Here is a 22356-nt window from a genome sequence, read left to right on the forward strand (position 1 = left end):
ACCGAAAAAGAAGTTGCACGTATCATTGTACAAGTCGCGCACAGTAGCATCGTACCGGCGTACGGTCGTGCGTCACAACTGCGTGGTGCAAGTTAAAGACCCCATGCTAGCGATTGTACTGCACTGGCTAAATTTCTCATCGACAGCTGGGAGACAAGTCGCCCGTTGAGGCAGGCTAAGTTCTAGGTTGTATAAACATACCCTCCTCCCCCAGCCCCCCCCCCCCCCCCCCCAACCCCCAATCTTCACCACTCGTGCAACAGGCTCAAAGATGGCGGTGCGAAAAAGATGATGGTAACACCACCGCGCTCTTCATTTACTTTGTCTGCATGAATGAATGAATGAATAAACTTTATTGCAGGTGTGGGTTCTAGTACACCCAGTTGGAGCCCCTAGCCCGGGCCCCATACGTGGCGGCCACCGACTCGGCACGGTCCACCAGCCATCGCTGGCCGGTGGCCGTGTCATCGGTCAGTCGCTCCTCCCAGGAGGTGGGGGAGGGGTTGGGAAGAGGCGAGGCAGAGGGAATGGCTTGGCATATTTGCCAGGCCATATGGAGAAGGGTGGGACGATCGCCGCAGTGCCGGCACTCAGGCGGACAGCGGGAGGGATACGCGTAAGAGTGGAAAAGGGGCGTCGGGAAGGGTTTGGAGTTGACGCCATAGGACGCCCTGTCTGCGAGTAAGGGAAGGCTGAGGAGGAGGAATGTTGTCGAGCGAGGCGTAACTCAGCTAGATGAGTTGAGTATGAAAAAGAGGGCGGTCGGAGGGTGGCAGAGTCTTCCCCAGGTGCCCGGTTTAGAGTTCTCGGGTGAGCGCATCTGCGCACTCATTACCGGGGATGTCTGCGTGCCCAGGCACCCAGACTAACCGGAAAGTGTGGGAGGTGGAGGATAGGAAAGAGTCGAGTAGGGACGCAGTGAACGGATGTAGGATGTTGCAAAGGAAGTGGCGACAGGCCGCCTGGGAGTCAGTCAGAATGTGAGTGGGCGTGGAAGAGGAGAGAGTGGAGGTGGAAAGGATTGCCCTGGCAACCGCACACTCCTCCAGGAGGGACACGTCAGTGAGGCCACGTTCCGTGGCAGCGTGGACCAGCCTGAGATCACTGTTCACGACGACTGTGATCCCCACGCGTGCATCCTGCGGACTGGCGTCCGTAAAGAGGGCACGAACGGTATCGCAGCCTTCAGTATACGCGCGTCGGAGGTGGCGCGAGCGATGGTCACGCCGGCCGAGTGACGGGTGGATGCATATGGCGGGGAATTCGCGTCTCCAGCTCGACACTCGCCCTCCCGCGGCGGAAGCGGGAAGCGCTCTAGTGAGGGTCCCCCGGTTCTCCTGCTCAGCGGGCACGGCGGAACTGCTCGCGATCATGGCTCGCAAAATGTCATTTCCGAATGCACACAACACTCTTCACTGTCCCAACGTAGGAATGCAGCCGGTATGGATTGTACCTTACTGGAGAGTTTTAGTATTGCGCATAGAAGCAAACGAAGCCGCTGTGCGTTAGTGTTAGAGTTGCGTGCCCTACGTTGTGCGTGCGCCTCATCGCCATGCGCCATCCAAGACCGCAATTTTGGGCTCCGCGCACGCGCAGTGTGGAACACGCAAAGCTAGCGCAAATACATCGTGTTTGCATTCGCTCGTATACGAAATACTAAAACTCACTACTTTTTCACCGTCTTCTAACGCTAACGAAACGTGCTGCAGTGAGCTGACGTGCAAGCAGGTAGGCGTTCCTTCGAACTGGAAAGGCTGAGATTGGCAGAACGACGGAAAGCGTAAGAATGGAAGTACCTATATGTTATAAAAATATTATATAATAAAAAAAAATCTTATTTATTTTTTTACTTTTGGGGATTTGGTCTGGTGGGAAGGATATTGGCGGCGAATTCAAACGTTTTGCCGGATGTCAAAAATCGTGACTTTGATAGCAAATTATACTTTACCCACAATTAATGTAATTTTGCATGGATTTCTCACATTAGCTAGAATGTTCTCATATATTTTAGACTATTTTTATTTTATTATTTGGTAGTTAAAAATGCTGCAATTCGCACCAGTGATGATAATTAAGTAGCACACTTTTGATTGTCATATTTGTTCGCGCATTTAAAATTGGATTATAAGCAACGAATTATATTCGAGCTTGAAAAATTACGTATTAAAATATCTGAATTTTAATATTATTATTACTAACACAAATCGCGGTAATGTATGCCCCCAATTGACGCCAAGATCACGAAAATATGCCATTTAACCATAATAGTCTTTCCAGAAAGGTTAATTTTGTTTTCTTTTAGCATATGGGGGAAAAACTCTGACATAGTTATCAAGATAGACAAACAGTCAAACACTGGATGTAATATGAAGTCCTATGCGTCACGCGTTGCGATAAAAACGCACACACACTTGAGCTGTTTGACTCAGATTCCGTCTTTGGGTTGTTGCAGTGAGAACAGCGTTTATTAATTTATACGTTTTGTGGACATTTTGTAAAAATTAAAATTATTCTCTTATTCTTGTGCTGGGAACAATGTTAAACCGATTAATCATCTAAACACCCAAAACACCAAAAACTCAAACTCCTTCCCATGACAATTGTCTGAGCAAGAAAAGGCAGCGAGAATGCACAACTATCAGCACTGATTTTTTCAAGAACTACAAACATCAGCCTGGATCGAATATGTATGTCATATAATAAAGTGTCCGCGAACAACTTCTCGAACTAAATAATTACGATGTGAGACACATCTTGAGTTATGAAAGAATCCGAAATTAAAACCTCTATCGAGAAATTAAATCCAAAATAGAGGTTAGTTTCGGTTTCGCTCCAGAATTAAAACGCGCATCCTTGCGCAAATATTAGGCTAAATACCGTTCTTGTTTTCAGAGTAAAAAGATGACCGACGGTCATAACACGCTAGCTTCCTCGTATTACCAGAAATAATTTGTGTCGCTCAGTGAAGCCAGCACGCTAGACAGGCTCAACAGCGGCACGGATCTCCGACCCTCAATAAAACCGCCATTTTGGAAAATGAGTGGAGTCGCGACAGCGAGCTTGGCGCGAGCAGCGGGGGAGAGACCCGCAGAGGTAAGGGAAGCAGGACAGTGTGGGAAACCAAGGGTGGCAAGGAGACTCTGCCCTTGAGCCGTCGAGCGCAAGCGCGTCAACTGGGCAGCCTCCATGCGCTTCTATAAGTTCCTTCAGGGTGTTAATCACGCCGCTCTAGGCAAACGGTGGCTGTGCGAACGGGGAAACCGAGCGCCAGTTTCTGCGCTTTCCGTAGTAGGGTAGACATACGTCTGTGTTCGGTCTGGGTGAGGTTGTGGTACGGTAGGTGGTAGAGTAGGCGTGTATGAATCAAGGCCTGGACAAGGCGTAAGGCACCTGCTTCTTTAAGGCCATTTCGGCGGTTAGAGACGCGGCGTATCATGTGCATGATTTGGTTGGACTGGGTGGTGAGTTGGTAAGGGTTTGTGTTGCATTAGTGTTGGATTGCAACGTGAAGCCGAACACCCATATGGCCGATTTAAGCGGGACAGGCTGGTCATCTAGTGTGATGTTGAGGGGAAGATCGGTTTGTCCGCGAGCGTGTTTTGCCACGACTAGTAACTCCGACTTAGTGGGGGAACAAGTGAGGCCCCCAAGCCTTTGTCCGCATCACTCTCACTTTAAGGCTGAAAGGCGGAAATCGGACAGAAATAGATACATCCAAAAATCGTTCAACAATATAAAAAAATTTCCCCGTGTTCAAATTTCGTTCCGATTCCCAACTCGAGTTTTTGGAAGATGCGTCTGATCCTTTGTGCCGGAGCGAGTCGGATGTATAGGGTTCGTGGATTATCTAGGAATAACCGTGCGGTTTCCGTTCAAGGACTTCGGCCCTAAACTGCCGCCCGTTACGCTTCCTATGGGCCATAGCCTCGAGAAGCCAAAAGAACTGCGTGTCATCGCAGTGAGCTCCTTCGAGAGGTGGGTCTGCTCGCGGTAACTTGCACAGATGTGTTCAGTAGGCGTACATATTGTTGAAAGCGTCGACTTACCTTGGCCTCGTATTTACCGGTGATGAGACCCATGAACTCACTCATGCAGTTTCCTGTGGAAAGAAGAAACAAAGCCGACATATACGTGTCTAACAGCCATATTTGTTTACGCTCCCGCCCACAAATGTAACCTGATTTCGAACGAGCTCCTTAATTAAAGAGTCTCTGATAAGGTATTTATGCGTTTATATTCGCCGACAAACTGAGGAAGAGGAGGAGACGAGAGTGCGCAAGGACTTCAGAACGCCGAACTCTGCGTGGTTCGAACGATTAGTGGGTAGGCCTAAAGCTAGCTGCCTTTGTCAAAATATTTTGTAAAAATAAAATCTTTCCGTGAAGCTCTTACATTTTCAAGTTACACCGGCCGCGACGGTTCCAGGAGGCGACTCTCTACTGGTAATAATGAAAAATCCCTACTTTTCCCTTCCCGCGGAGGTCACCGGCGGACGCAGGGGCGGATCCAGAACTCCGTTTTTTTTGTTTTTTGTTTTTGTTTTTGGTTGTGTTTTTTTTTTTGTTGTTTCTTTTTTGGGGGGGGGGGGGGGTGCGGAAAATTTGTAAGGATACTATTCTCCCATTTTTTCGTGTGTACCGCGGGGTCCCCCCATGTCAAATTGCCCCCCGAGAAGGGGGAAAGCTCGGGGAGGAGTCGACTTTGTTTGAGGGGAAAGGCAGCCGCCCCCGTCGCCCGCCCGCCCTGCGACTGCGACGCAAAGTTGTACTAATCGCGGGTATTTTAGGCGACCTACCGCACTTCGTGACAACCTTTCGATTCAAGCGAGATATATGTGACTGAGGTAAACAAATGGATGTTGAGTCGTATAAACACGACGTTTTTTTTATGTTAATCTAGAATTCCTTGTACCGTTTAGTCGCAATTAAATATCGCAGTTTGTTATTTTGTGGTACCTGAAAATAAAAGTAGATTGTACGAACGATAAAGAACTATACAGTATAGTTACTCTTTCACGGCGGGTTAGTTCCTATAGCCGAAACAACGCGGAAAATATATGATCAGTTTAGACTGGATCAAACCAGTTCGAACCGGTTTGAACCGTTATTTTGACTTTCCGGAACTTAAGCGGAACTGAACCTAACCCGTGAACCCTAACCCGAACCGAATCGACAACAATTTCGGTTCGACAGTCTGGTGCTACTGCACTGGCAAAATTTTTCATCTACAGCCGAGACACCAAACGCCCATTGAGGCCGAAGAACTCTCGTCTGTATAAACATACACGCAATTACAATTTTACTTTAAGCACGGATTGTTCTGTCACTTTCGCTCTCACTCTCTTTTCGTCAGCCATGTGTGATGGCGATTTTGAACTTATTTCTGAAACGCATCTCTATTACAAGAAATAATGCAATTTATAAAACTCAATGTTTCTAGCGATCCAATAGTAGAAATAAAATGGTAAAAACAAAACAAAAAACAACTTATTAATCGCGCTGAGCAAAAAAAAAAAAAAAAAACTCGCCAAACTCCGGAAGTGACTAAAGTCGCGTTCCTTCACGCTGGTTTTCTGGTTTCGATTTGACTTGAATTTTTTCAGCAAACACACGACGCGGCAGGGAAACATTAATTTGGGGTGTTTTCGACAGTATAATGTAGCGCTTCGCACAAAAATGTAATCTTTTATGCAACGGATGCCCTGGCTTGATCCTATTAATTTTGTGTCACGTTAGCAGCAATCTAATTGTTTATGGAAATAGGCATCATTGCATCACTATATACCCATTGTACCCAAGGCGCAACGTGAATGCTCGGAATGTAGGTCTACGCTCCACACGTGCTCGCCTTTCCCGTATAAAAAAAAATTAATGTAAATAAATAAAAAAGGCGTTGACGAACGCGCGTGCGAGATGCCGTTTTAGTTTGGTTATTTACTTTGAATCTTTTATACAGGGAAGGCGATCGCGTGTGGCGCGTAGACCTGTATTTCCAGCCTTCTCCTCGATGCTTGGGCAATTCGGCAATAGGTGTATCGAAGAAATAGGCTACGGAATATGTATCAGCTCTAAAAAAATGTCAAACATAAAATATTTCGGAAGGCTCCTCTTCGAGAGCGTTCACGGTGAAAACTACCTAAAAAGCGGCCCATTATTTATATTGGCTCGTAGTCTCTCAAGAATGTTATACGCCGCACCTGTTTAACAGGAATTTCGAAGGCTCTCGTGCCAAATTTATAAAAATTGGCGAACCACGTCCTGCCGAGGGGCACACGCACAGTCGTCATCGCGATCTGATTCGCCGATTTTTTAAAGGCCATCGATGTGAAGGAATTTGAAATTCCCGTCTAGAATGAATATTAAAAATATCAAACCAAAAAACACTCTTTATTATACAAGTACGCAAGAACTCTTATTTAAGGAAATATAGAATACTTCGTTTTAAGCTACCTCTATGGTGATTTCTCGGGAAGCAAAGTTTGCTCAGTACGCAGATTTTGTTTTTAATTCCTCCGGTCACCTCAAGAAGATCTTAAAGTTAAATTGTGTAAAAAAAATAATAATTAAACATAGAAGGGCAAAGACGAACAGAATATAAAAAGTGTGCCGTCCAGGTTCTCTCTTTCTATGTCTCATTCTTAAATATTACACTCCACCAATGCGTTCGTCTAAAGAAGAAAGCCGTGCTTGCTGATTTATTATAATTGTATAAAACAATTATCTTTCGATAGCCTATAGGTCACATTATAAACTCGGCACCCTCGCAGTTTAATAGCACTTATAATTATATTCCGAAGCAAGAATAGCTTTGGTCAGGTTAGCATTTAGTGCTGCAGCACGCTCAGCATTCACTCAGTTCTTTATAATACAAAATCATGTTCATGCCATATACCCGTGTAGAAAACATTGAGCATTTCTTACTGTGGTAGTAAGGAGGCCTGAAGGTACGCTCTGCCACTGCCCAACGTGGTGGGAAGATGACGAAGTCGGCGATCGCCGTTCCAGGTTTCATTGACAGACAGGTCAACACGGTGAAGATTGAAGGGTCCTGAACCACCATGCGTGTACAGAAAAGGCCCCATTAAAACTAAATAAAACATTCGCGTAGCTGCATTGCATCAGAAAAGCGCCCACCCGTACACTTAGTACTTCGAAGGCATTCGGCGCATCCTTACTGGCATTTAAAGACGCACACTAACGAATATACAACGTCAAAACTAGTAATTGTGTTGTGCTTATGTTTGGAGAGCCGGAAATTAGTCAGTCCCAATGAGCGACTGGTTTCTCATCTGTAGATGAGAAATTTAGCCAGTGCAGTATCACTGCCAAACTGGGGTCTTTAACGTCAGTGATTTCGCTACGCACCCCCTAGGGGGGGGGGGGGTGTACACTCCCCCTTGTTTTTCTGAAGGCACCCCCCTTAGTTCGCAACGATTCCTCTATTCTCAATGCCCCCCCCCCCCCCCCCCCCCCCCACCCCTAATAAAAATTTAGACCCCCCAATTTCGATTCCTGGGGAAACCCCTGTTTAACGTGCATCACGTAATAGTGATACACGAACGCACGCCGGTAAGATGCTCATCTATGTCGATATGAGCAGGGGTGGTGATTAAACCAAGGATCTCTGGGTTCTGCAGCGCGAGCTTTCACTCCACGTGCTCGGAGCTGCGATGCGTTAACCCACTGGACCACTGATCCCTTTTTTGTATTTAATATATGGAGTTACGTTAAAAATGAAGGTTACAAGGTTACAAGGTGAAGAGATGATTATACCAGCGGCGCCTGAGTCCGGGCAGCGACTCGCGTGCGCCGCCTTGATAAGGCGGATCAGAGGCGGCGCACAGGGAGTCGCTGCCTGGACTCGGGCGCCGCTGGTAACAATGTTAATCGTCTTGTCCATGTCCAAATAAATGTAGATTGTTGTTTTTGAAACCGTTGGCTCCGTGTTATTCCTTCGGATCGGGTATGCAGCAAGGCAAACCGACCACAATGGAACCCAAGGTGGGGCCAAAGAGTACAACGAAGGAACAACGAAAATGTCGGTCTGGAAGGTACATTTTGAAGCGCAGTTTTTTTGACGAAGAGAAAAGATTGCAACATGTTGAAAAAGAATGCGATGCGACGTAAATACTTTACTTAGATTTGAAAATACAAAAGTTTGTTGTTCGCTTAGTTGCACATTGAACCTCCGGAACTTTTTACCTGGAGAGATGTTTGAAGCAGTGTCGATAGTTTCTTTTATAAACTAGAGCTGCAATTTATATTTAGATAATAAATCCTTTTGAAATGAACATATAAGAAAAAAGTAAAAAGTGGATACGTACACAGTGATCGAAGGAAACCGTGTTGATGGTCATGAAGTTGTCCAGGTCATATTTGTAGGGCGCGTAGTTTCCATGCCAGGCCACCACGTCAAAGGGAGAATGGTCCTGCGACAACAAACACGGTCGCGGTTCGTTCAAAAACAATGAACATATTTTCTTTTGTGAGCCATGCCACGCAGCACCTTAACCCAGCATGCTGGTATCGGCGAACCTACATGGTTTATCCCGAGATATTTTTTTTAAAATATATTTTGGGCATTGTTGGTTTAAATAATTTACTGAATAGATACAGTTAGTTTAGTTTCTGGGAAAAGGTCTTAGTACGAACGTTAAAGATGCGCATTCAAAAAGGTGGTGCCCAGATAACTCGCCTTGTAAGGTACATGTGTGAACAATACATGGCTCGCACGTGACGTCGTCACCCAAATCCTGGTCGTTATTTCTACTCGGTTCTTCGGAAAACCACAAATTCTGTGGTGCGAAATGCAGGCTGCAGTAGGTATACGCGCTCAGAAGCTAGGCCAGCACACAGTCTTGTACACGTTACTCGAAAAAGAGTACTCGATTACAATTATAATTACTTTTGGTCGACACGTATTCAAACAGATTACCTCCCCGCTGGGAAGAAAATGAATGGGCCATCACTTGAAATAATGACCGTTACTTCCGATTACTTCAGACTACCAAAACGCAAATTTTTCCGCCAGTTTGAAAACGGGCCTTTTGTACGATACATTCTTCGGATTACAATCACCGAATTATAGACCACTCATCTTTTAATCCGCCAATATTTCGATAGACCGCCCTCCTGTTGGAAACTTGGTTCGAGAATGCCTTTGTTGGAAACTTGTCATTAAAAGGGGTCGGAGGATAGTTAACAGTTGCAAGCAGTTTTAGGATGTCCAAAAGTAACAATATTACTCTTCTGATTATTTCCTGATAAAAGTATTCAAATGATTACAAAATTACTCCAAAAAGTAATCGATTACATGAAATTTAATTACTTGTAATGAGTACCGCACAAGTCTGCACCGAAATAGCAGCCGATATGACGTCAGTGAAAGTCACGTATTTCGAGACCACGATTCCCATTTCGTAATGGGTTTAGGCCTCTCTTGAGGACGAAAAAGCTTTTGCTAACGCCTCTCCGGCAGAATGTAGATGAACCACCGGAAAAGAAAGTCGGTTTGCCAATGAGTCGTCGTCCAACGAGGCTGTTCTGAAAGGTTTTTGACAGCACGGAATCGCTCGTTCCGTGTTCGGTAAGGTAAGAAAACGAGAACTAACGTAGCATATATTTGATTAGCTGCTGTGACAAAAGATCGGGTTGCACTAATTTGCAGTGTGCCCGCTGATAAAAACCGGCGCCATTTTCCGTCGCCGTATAGAGCCATAGAAAAAAGAATTTGAGGGCTATTTGGCAAGGTACAAAACTAAGTTGAGAAGCCTTGTGGTATTCTTTGTTAGCAACATACATTTTTGCTCCGAGCAGAAGCTAAATGATCTGCAGTCACATATCGTACTAGACTGTTCGGCTATAGCTGTGTTCTTTATTTTTAAGGTCGAAATTATCTAGACGTTTACAGAGAAAACATAATACTAATTCCACTTGGTTAAAAAAAAAAAACATAAAAAATTCCAGTGAACTCAGGACAAGATTAATATCACAACTCGTTGAGCATATTATCGACCTAGAACCCTAGAATACCCTATTGAATAGCCAGACGTTTATTAACAAAACATGGCGTATTAAGATATTCTACACTTTAAAAAAAAAATCCGTTTATTTTACATCATTCAAGAGCAATCGGATTATGAATCACTCCCGTAAACGGAAAAACTATGAAAATGCTTCCATCGAAATGACGGGCTTTGACGCAAACACGCGATCGGTGCTCGGGCACCAAGCATGCGATTTTCGCCTGCCAAATATTTCCTAGCGCTAGCTCTTTTTGTTTTGTGCGCACCATTCTCTTTTCAGGCTCCGAGCAAAACTAGATGAAGATATATTTTACGGCGTTAAAAATTTCCTTATGTACAATAAGACTAATCAAAATATAAGGTGTACCATAGTTTTCCTCAGTACCATTTCCAGGTTTTATTTTATCTCTACACCTCTTTAGAAAAAAAAAAAACAAAAAAAAACAATGAATGACTTGCGGAGAGTTGTGTCATTCAAATTAAACACTAATACTAAACGCCAATTGGTAAAAGAACATAGATTGTAACTATAAATTTATTGTGTAAATATCGCTCCCATGCAACATATTCAGAAGTCGTATTTCTTATACGTCACTGTCCCTCGGACACGCCTGAGTTAAAATACGTCCATGGCATGCTTTTTATGCTGCATCCAAAGCTTCTTACCTGGGTGGCCTTGAAAAAGAAGCCCTGGTACTTGTTGACGATGGCGAAGTTGCTCACTTCCCGGTCCTCGAACCAGGCCGTCGGCGTCTTGAAGTCCCTCGGGTTGGCCAGTCCGTTGGCACCTGCGACAACGGTGCACCGTCAGAACTCGAGCCAAGCACCTAAAGGGGGCTTTGCTGCAAGCTCCGTCTTATGCAAGGGAAGCCCACTCCCAATGCTGCGCGTCGGCCCCGCTATGATTTCTGCCCCGCAGACGGTAGAAACTAGAACCAGACTTGCGCCCGTTAATCTAAAAAAAAAAAAAAAAAAAAATTAAAATTAAAATTGCTTGGCCTCAAAAGTAATTGATTACTGTTGCAAGTTACTCCCCACAAAAGCCATTGATTAATTACTTCGTTACTTTACTCGATTACTTTTACATTGCTCCAAAGAAGCACACACAACACGTGCAATATACATATACTGAGTGTTTGAGGGGAGACATTTAGGGTCACATAAAAAATAAAACAGAAGTAAAACACAAATAAAACACATTCAGTACTATTTAACCATGATTTAAGATCAATAATTTTAGGAGGACGAATCTAAAATTTTAGAGTACTCGAGGTGTTCAAACTACACGAGTTTTGCGCTGTTCAACCGGGATAGACAGAACTAAATTCCATGAACATGCGACGATTACATTTGTACGGTGGAGGCACGCATACCATTCGAATTAATTCGAGTTTGGCATCGGCAAACTTCAAAACACGATGATTCCCCTGAAGATGTTTTTCTTTGTTTTTTTTTTTTTATGGTTGCTGCATATTGCCTAGATAGGGGCTGGTTTACCCACTAGGACTGACTGGCCGTTTGAGGCCGAGATGCGGTACTTGCGTTTGGGTACATTTCAAAAACACCTCTTTGACGAAGGTTGTTATTCGACCGAATGACGCACTTGATCTTCTTTCTTGATCACCAAACTTATCAGAACACACAGTAAATATTTCTTTACACGTAATATTACTGCGCAATCTTTCAGCTAAACTAATTCTGCCGTTTAGAAATTATTAAAAAAGAAATTGTCAATGACAGTGGGCTTCCATGTCTCTCACGCGTTACAGCCGCCTCACGCTATCCCAACTCGTGTCCCAGTCAGCCACTGTTTATTCTCAAAAACATTGGCCTGTTCTTTTTTTTTTTCGTAAAACAGGAGTCTCAAACACACGGCCCGCAAGTGTCCCATGTCTGCGAGCTTCTGTTTCTATGCCTCCAGTGCGCTGCATGCGCGATATATAATGGCCTCTTGTCGTTCATTCATTTCCAGTGGAAACGTAGCTCTGCTCTTATGACGTTTTAACATATCTGACACTAATCTGTTTTCTTTCAGATCGTGGATTATTTGGTCTTACATACCGCCGAGACAAAAGTGTTTTCTTGTATTTTGCTATAAAAATCGTCAGGAAAGCCAACAATACCGCACGAAAAGAATTTATTTCGAGACATATTGAAATCGGATACTTCCCGACTGAATTGAGTGACATAGTAACGATAGTGTGCTTGATTTCTAGTTGTGTTGTAGGCTTCCAGCGTGTAGGCTAGATGATAGTACTTTAAAACTTGTAATCCCGCTAGGTACAAGCCCGAATTATTTGTACGAATATATCAGAGCTATAGACGACACTGGCCAAGTGGCTATTTTACAAAAAGCAGATAGCACGAGATCCCTCCTTTAGGAAATCTCTGGGTGTGACTGAACGACTCAGCTGTTTTGTAACGCGGAACACCATTGCAGAATTTTTTTTTGTCCTAGTAAACAGGGTGTAAAAAATGTTTTTTTTTTTTTACTGCACAAGTACAGTATGCATTGCCGAACGCTCATTCTCCGCCCAAATGTAACGCTAGAGGTACGAACCAGATGCCAAAGTTTCAGAACTAAACGTTGTGTTATTCGAAAGTTAGAAGGGATCTACTAAAATTTTCAATGGGAAAAGGACAACCGACAGAGCTCTCGAATACGCGGAGCTCTATGGCGCCAATTACTGAAAATGGGTGAAAATGGGCTCTATTTCCTCATTGAAAATTTCAGTAAATCCCTTATAGCTTTTGAATAACACAACGCTTAATGCTAAAACTATGGCATCTGGTTCGGACCCCTCCCCCCCCCCCCCCCCCCCCCACACACACACACACACACACCCCCGCCCTATGTTGGCACTTTACATTTAATATTTTGGGGGTGGGCTACCTGGCCCCCGCACTCAAACGAGTTTGAAACCCTTGGCCTAGGATGTCGGCCTAAGTTCCCGCAAACACAATCCGTTGACGAGGACCCCAGCATTCTCGTTTCTAAGATTATGGGTAGAGCTTCGAAGACCCGAGCCATTTTTGTTGTGCTCCCGGCTAGCTTAGTGCCTGCTCAGCAAAGTTGGTGCTACATTTTTTCTGTTCCAATGAACTGCTGCCCATCGCAGCCCTCATATTTCCCCCTTCCGCATCCGCTTGTGCGAAATCAAGTGACATAAGCCACATATCTGGTTGGTCCAGTTAGCATTTAGCTTGCACAGTGCTGTCAAGGATGAGCAGGGGCAAGGTCTCATTAGAACTTTTTCAGTGTTTGCGGGGTGCGCGTGTGTAGGCAGAAACATCGACAAGAAGAAGACGGTTTAATGTGACAAATTAAAAAAAAAAAACCGCTGATTGGTTTTTTGCGGATAAGGTGCAGAGGGATAAAGAGGGTAGGAGGAGGAGAGAGAGGGCGGATTGGTGGGGGGGGGGGGGGGGGGGGGGAGGGGGGGCGTTAGGGAGCGGATATATGCACCCAGGTCAGGGTATCCACGGCCCTACTCCTCACGAACCTCACGCGATGGTTTGGTGGGCCATTTGTTTTCTGCTCTTCTGTGCATTCGAAACGGTCCGTTCGTTTTCTATGAAGTCAAAGACTGTTGCCTCTATATAAACAGTCCAATCCTCCCATGCTGGCTGACAATACGAACGATTCCAGAAACGGGCTCTAGCTGGCCTGTGGTGCATTCTGTGATTTTCTTTCCTTTCCCTCGCCAGCGCTGTCTTCGCTAGTGAACTCCCGTCTTGTGTTACCGTGCCAAAAGCGTGAAGGCCAATGCATCGCCCTTCTTCCACTGTATCTCTTTGACAGGATGGAAGAATTGTGACAAGAATTTTCGGTAACTCGTCACTCAAAAAGTAATGCGATTACACTACAAATTACACTTTCTTTAAAAAAAAGTGACGGATTAATGATTAAATTACAAGAAAAGTAATTTATTACAAGTAATCCCGTTAGTTCTAACAAATTACTTCCAAGTCTGAGTAAAACTGATCCTGCATAAACATTTTTCGCGATAACTGAAAGGGGCTCGTATATTTCTGCCACAGAAATTAAAAAAAAGAAAGTAACGAGCTTTGTCATTTTTCCGCGAACAGTTCGTCCTCGAACGATTCGCCAACGTCACTGCGCATTTGCGCTTGGATGGTTCGCAACTATAAGGAAATCGAAGTTTAATGAGTAGTTTTGAGGCGACCGGTTTGTCCCCGAAGGAGCTTGGGAAGGGCCCAGCATAGCTAACTGTTATGATTCGCGGCACCTGACTACCATCAACGGAGACGACTTAAGGCCTTTCAACGTGGTGGGTGGAGCACTTTGGGCGAGCTGTGCAAGCCACATCTCAATGTGATATAATAAGGCAGCTGTGGTTTAGTCTGGAATATAAAGATTTATTGCCAAGCGCTTCATCGGCGCCCCCACATATGCGGGGGCGTTGGCTCGATATGTTATCGCAAATGGAAAAGGCTCGACGAGCGTAAACTGAAAATAAAGGTTTAATCGACGAAGTTGTGCCAGAAACAAAAGAAAGAATGAGCGCCGATACAGCAGCAGCGAGCGTCGCGGTGTCAAGGTAACAGCTGGCTGGAGCGAGACTGCGAGGGAGTGTGCCTCGTGGTTGTGAGAGTCTGAGGGGTCGGCAAGGCCGCTCTCGGCTCCTGATCTACCGCACTCGGTATCTCGAATATTCGACCTAGAATGCTCGGCAGCGAGCTGACTCGGGAAGGTCATTCTGGCCTTCTTATCTTTCACACTCGAGGTAAGAGTAAACAAGAATCTTGTGTATGTACGGAGAAGCGTTCCTTCTTGGTCATGCACGCGGAAATATGACATGGCCAGCTTACAAACTTCGAAAGGACTGAGTATCGATGTCCCCGCAGACACGGCATAGGTTCAGTCACCACACGTTCCGTTGCACTCGTTTATTTAACCAAGATGTCCACTTAAAAGACAGCACGACGGCGTACGCAAAGAACACCGTCGAGCTGGCAAGTATATATGTTATCATACTCACTTCCAAGCATTGGCATGTTGTTCTCAAATTGCATGTTGGGCGGTGATGGACGTTTTTGTTTTTTCGGAGCTTTTGAAGGCAAACACATAATTTTAGTTTTAGTTTCTATAATGACTGCCTTCAGTAATTTATTGTATAACAAAAGCCACAACAACAACAACAACATCACCTAGAAGCAAAAACTAACTAATGACCTTCAAAGTGATAATTTACCAGTTCCTCGCCTTTATTTAAATACACAGACTGGAATCTCGGCCTCATAATCGCGACTCCGATGCCCTACCGGTCGGAGGAGATCAAATGGATGCGAAGCTTTTTCAGGACGGCATACGCAGATGCGTCGACGAATCATTCGTGGACGAACCTTTCGCTCCGAAACGATACCAGCTTCTTTATTGGGCCGCCTTGAGGTGTGCGTTGCACCGTTCGTCCTAGCTCGTCCTCCTGCATGCGGCTAGTTAAAAGGCTTTGAGTCTTCCTCATTCACGCTAGTCAGGTGCCGGAAATTGTGGCGATTCAGTCGAACCGTTCTCAAGTTCCCGGGCAATTTGTGCGCGTATGCGCAGTTGCATCAGCGAATCGTTCGGAGACGAACCGTTCGCCTCAAAACGACTCACTAAAACTCTCTATTATTTTCACTCACGATACGGACAGCGTGATTAGTGAATACTAAAAGGACCATGAAATTATTTTTCAGCTTTTCCCAAATGAGGACCACAATTCATCTTGAATGTTCATCCAAACCAAAGCAGGAATCCTTTTTCGTTTTATTGCCTCCAATTTCGCTAAAAAAAAAAAAAAGAAGACGTGAATATTTACATTTGTTTTTCTCTTTAACTCAACCGGACTCGGCCACCGACATGTGAAATCAAGTGGCCGTGACGTAAAGTATGCGTTTCTACCGGAAACGAAAGTTCTCCCAGCCAAGCGAGGGAGCCGCGTTCGACACGAGCACTGCATGACATGGACTTACGCGCTCGTCAACAATCAATCCGTTGACGAATGTTTGAATCCGTGTTCGTGGCCTATAAGTGCCGTGACAGCACTTATCATCGCTTGCGAATGATAAGTTCTACGGTATGCTTAAAAAGCACGTTGGAAGCTTGGAGTCATCGTACCGGTACCTAAGCAATTCATGACCGCGTGATTTCTCATTTCGCTTTTGAGCTAAAGAGGAGAGTTAAGGACTAAGAAGTTAAAAAATAATTTCATGGTCTCTTTAAATAAGCCAAATACACTTGTGTTTGTTCTTGTATTGCGCAGAATATGTGTGCCAGGCAATCTTTACTAAGTTCTAGCACGAACAAACCTTAAATTTACTAAACGGCATCATATTGGCGACGCCGTTCCCGGTAACGGACAGAACAGAAGGAAGACACCAAACGTGACCGATGTCTTAATATGTTACTTTTAGAGCGCTGCAGCTTTTAGGCCCCCGTTTCCGGGTCGAGCGGCGTCGGCGTAACCACGCGCCACGCGTGATGGAAAATTTTCCCGCTAAATTTAGCGGGGAAATCTCCCGCTAAATTTTGAGGGTTAAGTTTCCCCGCAAAATTTAGCGGGAAATTTACGTCACGTGACCTCAACACCGATTCAGTTTCCCCGCTAAATTTAGCAAGAAAATTGTCGCTAAATTTTCCCGCTTAATATAGTGGGAATAGTCCCCGCTAAATTTAGCAGGAAATTTAGCGAAAATTTTGCCGCTAAATAGGAGGGCAGCAGGTAAGGAGGAGGGGAGGGTACGGAGAGGGAGGAGGTGTGTACCCCCCCCCCCCCCCCGTTCCTCCTCCTCAAGGGCTGCGCTCTAATTCGGCATTACAGAGAATTGAAAACGTCTCATATTTTTCTAAAAATGTTTTCCAAGGTGCTCGTATATTTTCCACCATGAGTCGATTTGCGAGCCAGGTTCTCGTTTTAGTTTGAATAGCCCGGCTAGAAACTAGACGATCTGACACAAACACGAAGCCCTCGCTGTGTTCACCATTCGTGCTTATCACTGGACAGGTAAAGGCGTGGTGCTCGTAAACTCACCAATGGGTCCCAAGTTCGGTAGAACAAAATGGTTGTCGTACACTTCTAGCACGTATCCCCGGCTCGGCCCGGAGACGTACACTTGAAAGCGCATGCCTTGCTGCAATAAGAAAAAAAGTATATTTAGTCACGCAGCCTGAGTCTGATCATAAATAAAATAACAACCGAGGCGTCAAGAAATTACTCAGCGTCAACAGCCTCGAACAAATGGCATGGACGTCACATGAGGTACTAGCCTCGTTTGTGGTTTAAAACGATTTTTTTAATGGTTAGTAAATATTGTTTGGAATAATCTGTTTTGCACGTAACAGATTTTCTTTCCGCGCACTACACGATGAACGAAAAACGAAAAAAAAAAAAAAAAGCAGCCACCTCGTCTTTATTGAAACGAGGTGATAAAACGGGCGTAGCGCGGCACCATCATAGCAACCGGTGCTGGCGTCCGTACGTTTTCGTCGCTCTTGTGTTACCTGCTTTGGTCCTCGAGTTCAGTTCTCTGTTCCATTAAATACGCTTTCCTCTCTCTCCATAACTCGCAGGCAAAACAAGTGGCCACGTGATTTGTTGCCGGTTAAATGCGACCAATGTTCATCCCAGCCACTCGCTGGCGTTGGAAATTCGCAGGGAACTACACCTTGTTTCACCTAAAGTACTGACGCTGTCGACGCTACGAGCTGATGGTATCGATCAGTCAGCGTGAAAAAGCGCCAAATCGTTGTGTTTGTCGTGCTTCTGTACGTGTCCTATCATTGCTCAGTCAATCAGAAACAGAAAAAGGCCTAGTGACTGGCGCCTTTGACGCTGCTGCTTGATATGTCACGTGACACTACGCGTCGTCTGCGTCTGGACTTGAGCTGAAACGCAGTATAGCACTGCCGCTAACATTTCTATACTTCGTTTCACCCTACAACTTGGAGCGCAGTCGACGCCGAGTCGATAAAACCATTCAAATAGTGCTGAAAGTACAAAGTTACTCTGATTATCGTTTTCTTTTTTCCCGTGGGTATGTCATTGCCGTCTAATCTAACCAAACATAGAAAAACGCGATGCGATGTTGCAGTTGTAGTCTGTGCGTGTGTGCTTGCGTGTCTTCTAGCCTTTGATTGTGCCCTGACTTGAAGTGAAATGAAGTATATACAGATCATTCCAATAATCGCTTAATCTGCCCTGCGATTTTCGCCCCGTGGGGCTATGAAACGCGTTCTGGCCATGCGCCGTATAGGTCTCCTCAGTTGAATATCAGATGTCGTGCATGCCTCCATAGTCGAGTGGTTCAGCATTTCTCGCATATGGGGGGATAAGCGCTGAGAAAGCGCTTACAGTGTGCCTATTTTCGTCATCACGGCGATTTTAAACTCCACCCTCAATTTGAATGGCCGCCAAGGCATTGACTGTAACCGAGCACAAGTCGAGCGTTCACGCAGTGGTCGTGTCCAGTCCATGCGAGAGCCGCATTTGACTATTGTCACTCTGGTGTTAACACCCGCGACTGCGTTCACGTTAAAAACAAAGAAGAAAAACTTATTTTATCGCATTTAATGTGTAGCTTTAAATGCTGTAAAATCCCCGTGTGCGGCGCTGACGTCAAGCGTCCCCCGAGGGTCTGTACTCGGGCCCCTTCTCTTTTTGGCTTATGTTAATGATTTCAACCGAAAATGTAACGTCGGCATCCCTTTATGCGCGGATAATTGTGTCAATTATCGTGAGGTCAACAACGATAATGATTATTTTCTACTTCAAACTGACCTTGATAGAAGATTGTCATGGTGTAATGCGTAGAAAATTCCTATAAATATTAACGAATGCTATTATATTCGATTTACCAAAAAGCGCGACCCTTTCTTATCTACATATAAACTAAATCGCGTTGTCTTAACAGGGGTTACGGAAGCCAAGTATCTGGGGGTTTATTTTAACGGCACTCTTTCTTGATCAAAGCAAGTGGACGCAATAATAATCAAAGCGAACCATGCTCTAAATTTTATCGAACGTAATTTTAAAATAGCTCCAGAGAACATCAAGGAATTGTTATATAAAACTAACGTTAGGCCAATCTTGGAGTATGTGTGTCCAATGTGGGATCTATTTTTTTTTAAATTTATCTTCAAAAGTTGAACGTGTACAAAATAGAGTAGTGAGATTTGTTACAAATAATTATAACTCCAGACATAGCCTCCTCTATACTCACAGTCACAAAGCATGGCAGTTCGATGACGGGGCCATAGAGTGTGCCCGGTCGCAGATTTGGAGCGCGAGGATTTGGTACCACGGAGCATTTCTCGGGTTGTCTGGTATTCAGCGCACAGCTTTTGCAGCGGCGAGGACTCAAAACATGATTTTCAAACCCGACGAGAAAAGAAGCGGTAGCCCGAGGAACGCGAGAAGCACGAGCGGACATTCCATCGTTCGGGACAAGTGTGTTTCGGCGTCTCGCCGCAGCGGGGCGCCCGTTACATGACTCTTGTCTGCCGCTCTACCTTCTCACTTTCGGCGGCCGCGTCTCGTGACGAGCTGCCAGGCTTTGTCAGTATAGAGGAGGCTATGTTCTATATTAAATATGACCAATTAAAAAGAAAAAGATATCAGCTAGGTTGGAAGCTGCTGGCTGCGCGGAGGAAATATCTCAGAATAAAACTTTTTAGAAATATTTTCCTAAACTTTACGCGCATTAGCAAAGACGAATATCTTCATACCCTTGATAACATTTCAACAAGGGTGAATCATCCACTGAAAATGAAATAGTTTAAATTCTGGACGGAATTATTCAAAAACTTCCTCTCTTTAAGATCGATTAATGAGTGGATTTGTCTCCGAGAGTATGTCGTCACAGAAACTTCCGATTCAATGATACCTTTTTATTAAATGCATAATTTTCTTTAAAACATTAATTTTATGCAATATCTGTGTGCATTCTACACTTTATTAAAGTATTTGTGCTTCGAAACACAGTTTTTCTTCTCAATATTCTTGTTTGTATTTTATACTGTTGCGAAATATTTGTGTTTTGGTTTACTGTGTTTTTTGTATGTGTGAAAAAACAATATTTCTTTGTTTTACCAAACTCCCGGCAAAATTCCCCATGGGTGATGTACGTAGGAAATAAATAAATAAATAAATAAATAAATAAACCAATGGAGGGCATCTGACACGGCGCAGCGGAGGGCTGAGAATTAATTTCGACCACCTGAGGCGTGCAACCGAAATCTCGGACCCACAGTCCCATCTACACAATAAGCCTCCGTCATATTGCAGGCACCTCCGCCGGGATTCAAACCCGCCACCTGGTGCAAGGCCGCCTTCGAGGCACAGAGGCAGCTTTGCGTGAACATCGAAGTCTCCACGACAAGCTTACCGAGAAAAGATTTAAAGAAGTAGTCCTCTTCTAACCTCGAGGTTACGCAACGCAACAAAGAGACAATTCTTGCTCAGTGGCCTACACCGCGCGAGAACACTTGCATCAGACTAGTGTTCGTAAGCTTGTTTAAAGTTCAGAACATTGAAATCATTTATACGTTCTTAGATTTTCGCATAAACGATTCCCAATGACTGAGCAATCACGAAAAAATGCTATCGACTCAGAATACCGTTGTTTCTTTTCCGCACAAATTCAGTTTGTTGAGAACTAGCCACTCGGGGCTTTCATCAGAACTCGGCATATTTGAGGAGTACCAAGCCGTCGGAGGCATATCTTCCCTAATAAAAAATAGCAGATTTCATTCATCTTAATTTTTACGAGACTCGAGCCGGCAAAAATGCGTGACACAACTTTCACCTACGTTCCCTATGCATCTCAGAAAGCCCGAGTTTACGATCATACGTGACCTTTTTCCCCAATAAAAACGCGAGCGAACATCGCGACACGCTTCCTAATAGGGAGTTTTCGTAGATGGTTTTCGCCGTCCCGTAATGCTCTCCGCAACCCGCTACTATACCAGGAACTCTACAGTGAAGGCCATCGGCGTGCAGGCGCAGTAGCGGCTTCTTCGTTACGTAGGGCTTAGCGGAGGGGAAAACGCTGTCGACGAAAACTCCCTAATCTCAGAAAACGGGGCCGTGTCACGATGCATGGTCGCGTTTCAATAGTGAAAAAAGGCGACACGTGACAGTAATTTTGTTTTTTCCCAGTATGTTTAGGACGCGTAGGTTGAGTTTGCGCCATAAAATGCCATCAGAAAGCTCACTTCAGTGCTTCTTTAAAGTAACCTTAAGCGCTTGTCCTCCATGCTGGTTTTTGTGGTTTCCATTGCATGTGTTCGTTTATCTCTGCAAATATGTTCGACTTCGCACGCAGCAAACAACACTCGACTAAACGATGTCTTTTGGCGTCATATTTTATTACTTCGTGGGAACAACGAAGGGGGAAAAAAAAATCTGTTTTAGGTATCAGAGGTTCTTCTCAAAGACTAGTCCAGTGCGGAGCGCAAGTTCGTCTGCCTCTTTTGCAGGCGTTGTGATGACGTCTGTTAGTTCGTGTAATCACTACTCCGTAATGCACGTTGAAGACCCTGCACTGGTTGTATTGCACCGGCTATATTTCTCGTCCACAGCTGAGAGACAGGTCACCGGTTGAGGCGTACCAACTTCAAGGCTAACATACAATCGAGACAAGTTTGTTGCGTTCTGACGTAAAACAAAACAAAGTATAGGCTGCAAAGCCTTTCTTTTTTTATTCTAGTTTATTGCTACAGCACTCGGCAGCCAAAACATGATGCTGTGAAACAAACTCGGGAAGCAATACTCCGTCTCATCTTCGTCACAGTGCTCATCACCTTTGCGAGTTTTACCAACTAAGGCTTTTTTTTCTTTGTTTTGCGCGTGATTGGTTTAAGCAGTGATAGCAAGCCCGCAAAAAGAACGAGCTGACTGATTGGCTCCAGTGGACCGATAGCGTCGGCTGCGGTCGAACTTCAAGTGAAACGGACTATATGTTTCGCCCCCAGTGCCGAAGCGAGCAACGTCCATGCGTGCCCCCCCCCCCCCCCCCCCCCCCCCCTCGGACCTACCTGGATCACGCAGATCTCGTTGGGCTCCACACGGAGTCTGCCAAACTCAGTCAGGATGGACAAGCCACCTTGCTGTGGCACTGAAAAAAAGAAAAAGACGTTTACAACTCCCTTTAATGCCGATTTAGAGCGCAGCTATTGAGGAGGAGGAGGGGAGGGTACAGAGAGGAGGGTATGCCCCTCCTCCTCGTTCGTACCCTCTCCTCCTCCCTCCTTCTCTCCTCCTCCTTCCTTCTCCTCTCATTCTCTTCCCCTCATCCTCCCCCTCCGCGTGACGTCGCTCGTGATTCTCGTG

The 22356-nt window shown here is 45.0% G+C and overlaps 2 protein-coding genes across 3 annotated transcripts in view; one reads left to right on the plus strand and one right to left on the minus strand.

Annotated features, from left to right (window-relative positions):
- The window catches only part of LOC8026620 (mitogen-activated protein kinase kinase kinase 15), a 468648-nt gene that overhangs the window by 3406 nt on the left and 442886 nt on the right, over positions 1 to 22356 (plus strand). The gene's annotated exons all lie outside the window — the stretch shown is intronic.
- LOC8024919 (homogentisate 1,2-dioxygenase) overlaps positions 1 to 22356 on the minus strand; it is a 38716-nt gene that overhangs the window by 2939 nt on the left and 13421 nt on the right. The window contains exons 8-13 of the mRNA XM_029966939.4: positions 22062 to 22141; positions 17059 to 17158; positions 10691 to 10812; positions 8324 to 8428; positions 6921 to 7047; positions 4047 to 4099 (exon numbers count right to left, since the gene is read on the minus strand). Of these exons, the coding sequence (XP_029822799.3) occupies positions 4047 to 4099; positions 6921 to 7047; positions 8324 to 8428; positions 10691 to 10812; positions 17059 to 17158; positions 22062 to 22141 (587 nt within the window). The remainder of the gene's footprint in view (positions 1 to 4046; positions 4100 to 6920; positions 7048 to 8323; positions 8429 to 10690; positions 10813 to 17058; positions 17159 to 22061; positions 22142 to 22356) is intronic.

Source organism: Ixodes scapularis, unplaced genomic scaffold, assembly GCF_016920785.2.
Source record: "Ixodes scapularis isolate PalLabHiFi unplaced genomic scaffold, ASM1692078v2 PGA_scaffold2__306_contigs__length_199485367, whole genome shotgun sequence".
NCBI classification, from domain to species: domain Eukaryota; kingdom Metazoa; phylum Arthropoda; class Arachnida; order Ixodida; family Ixodidae; genus Ixodes; species Ixodes scapularis.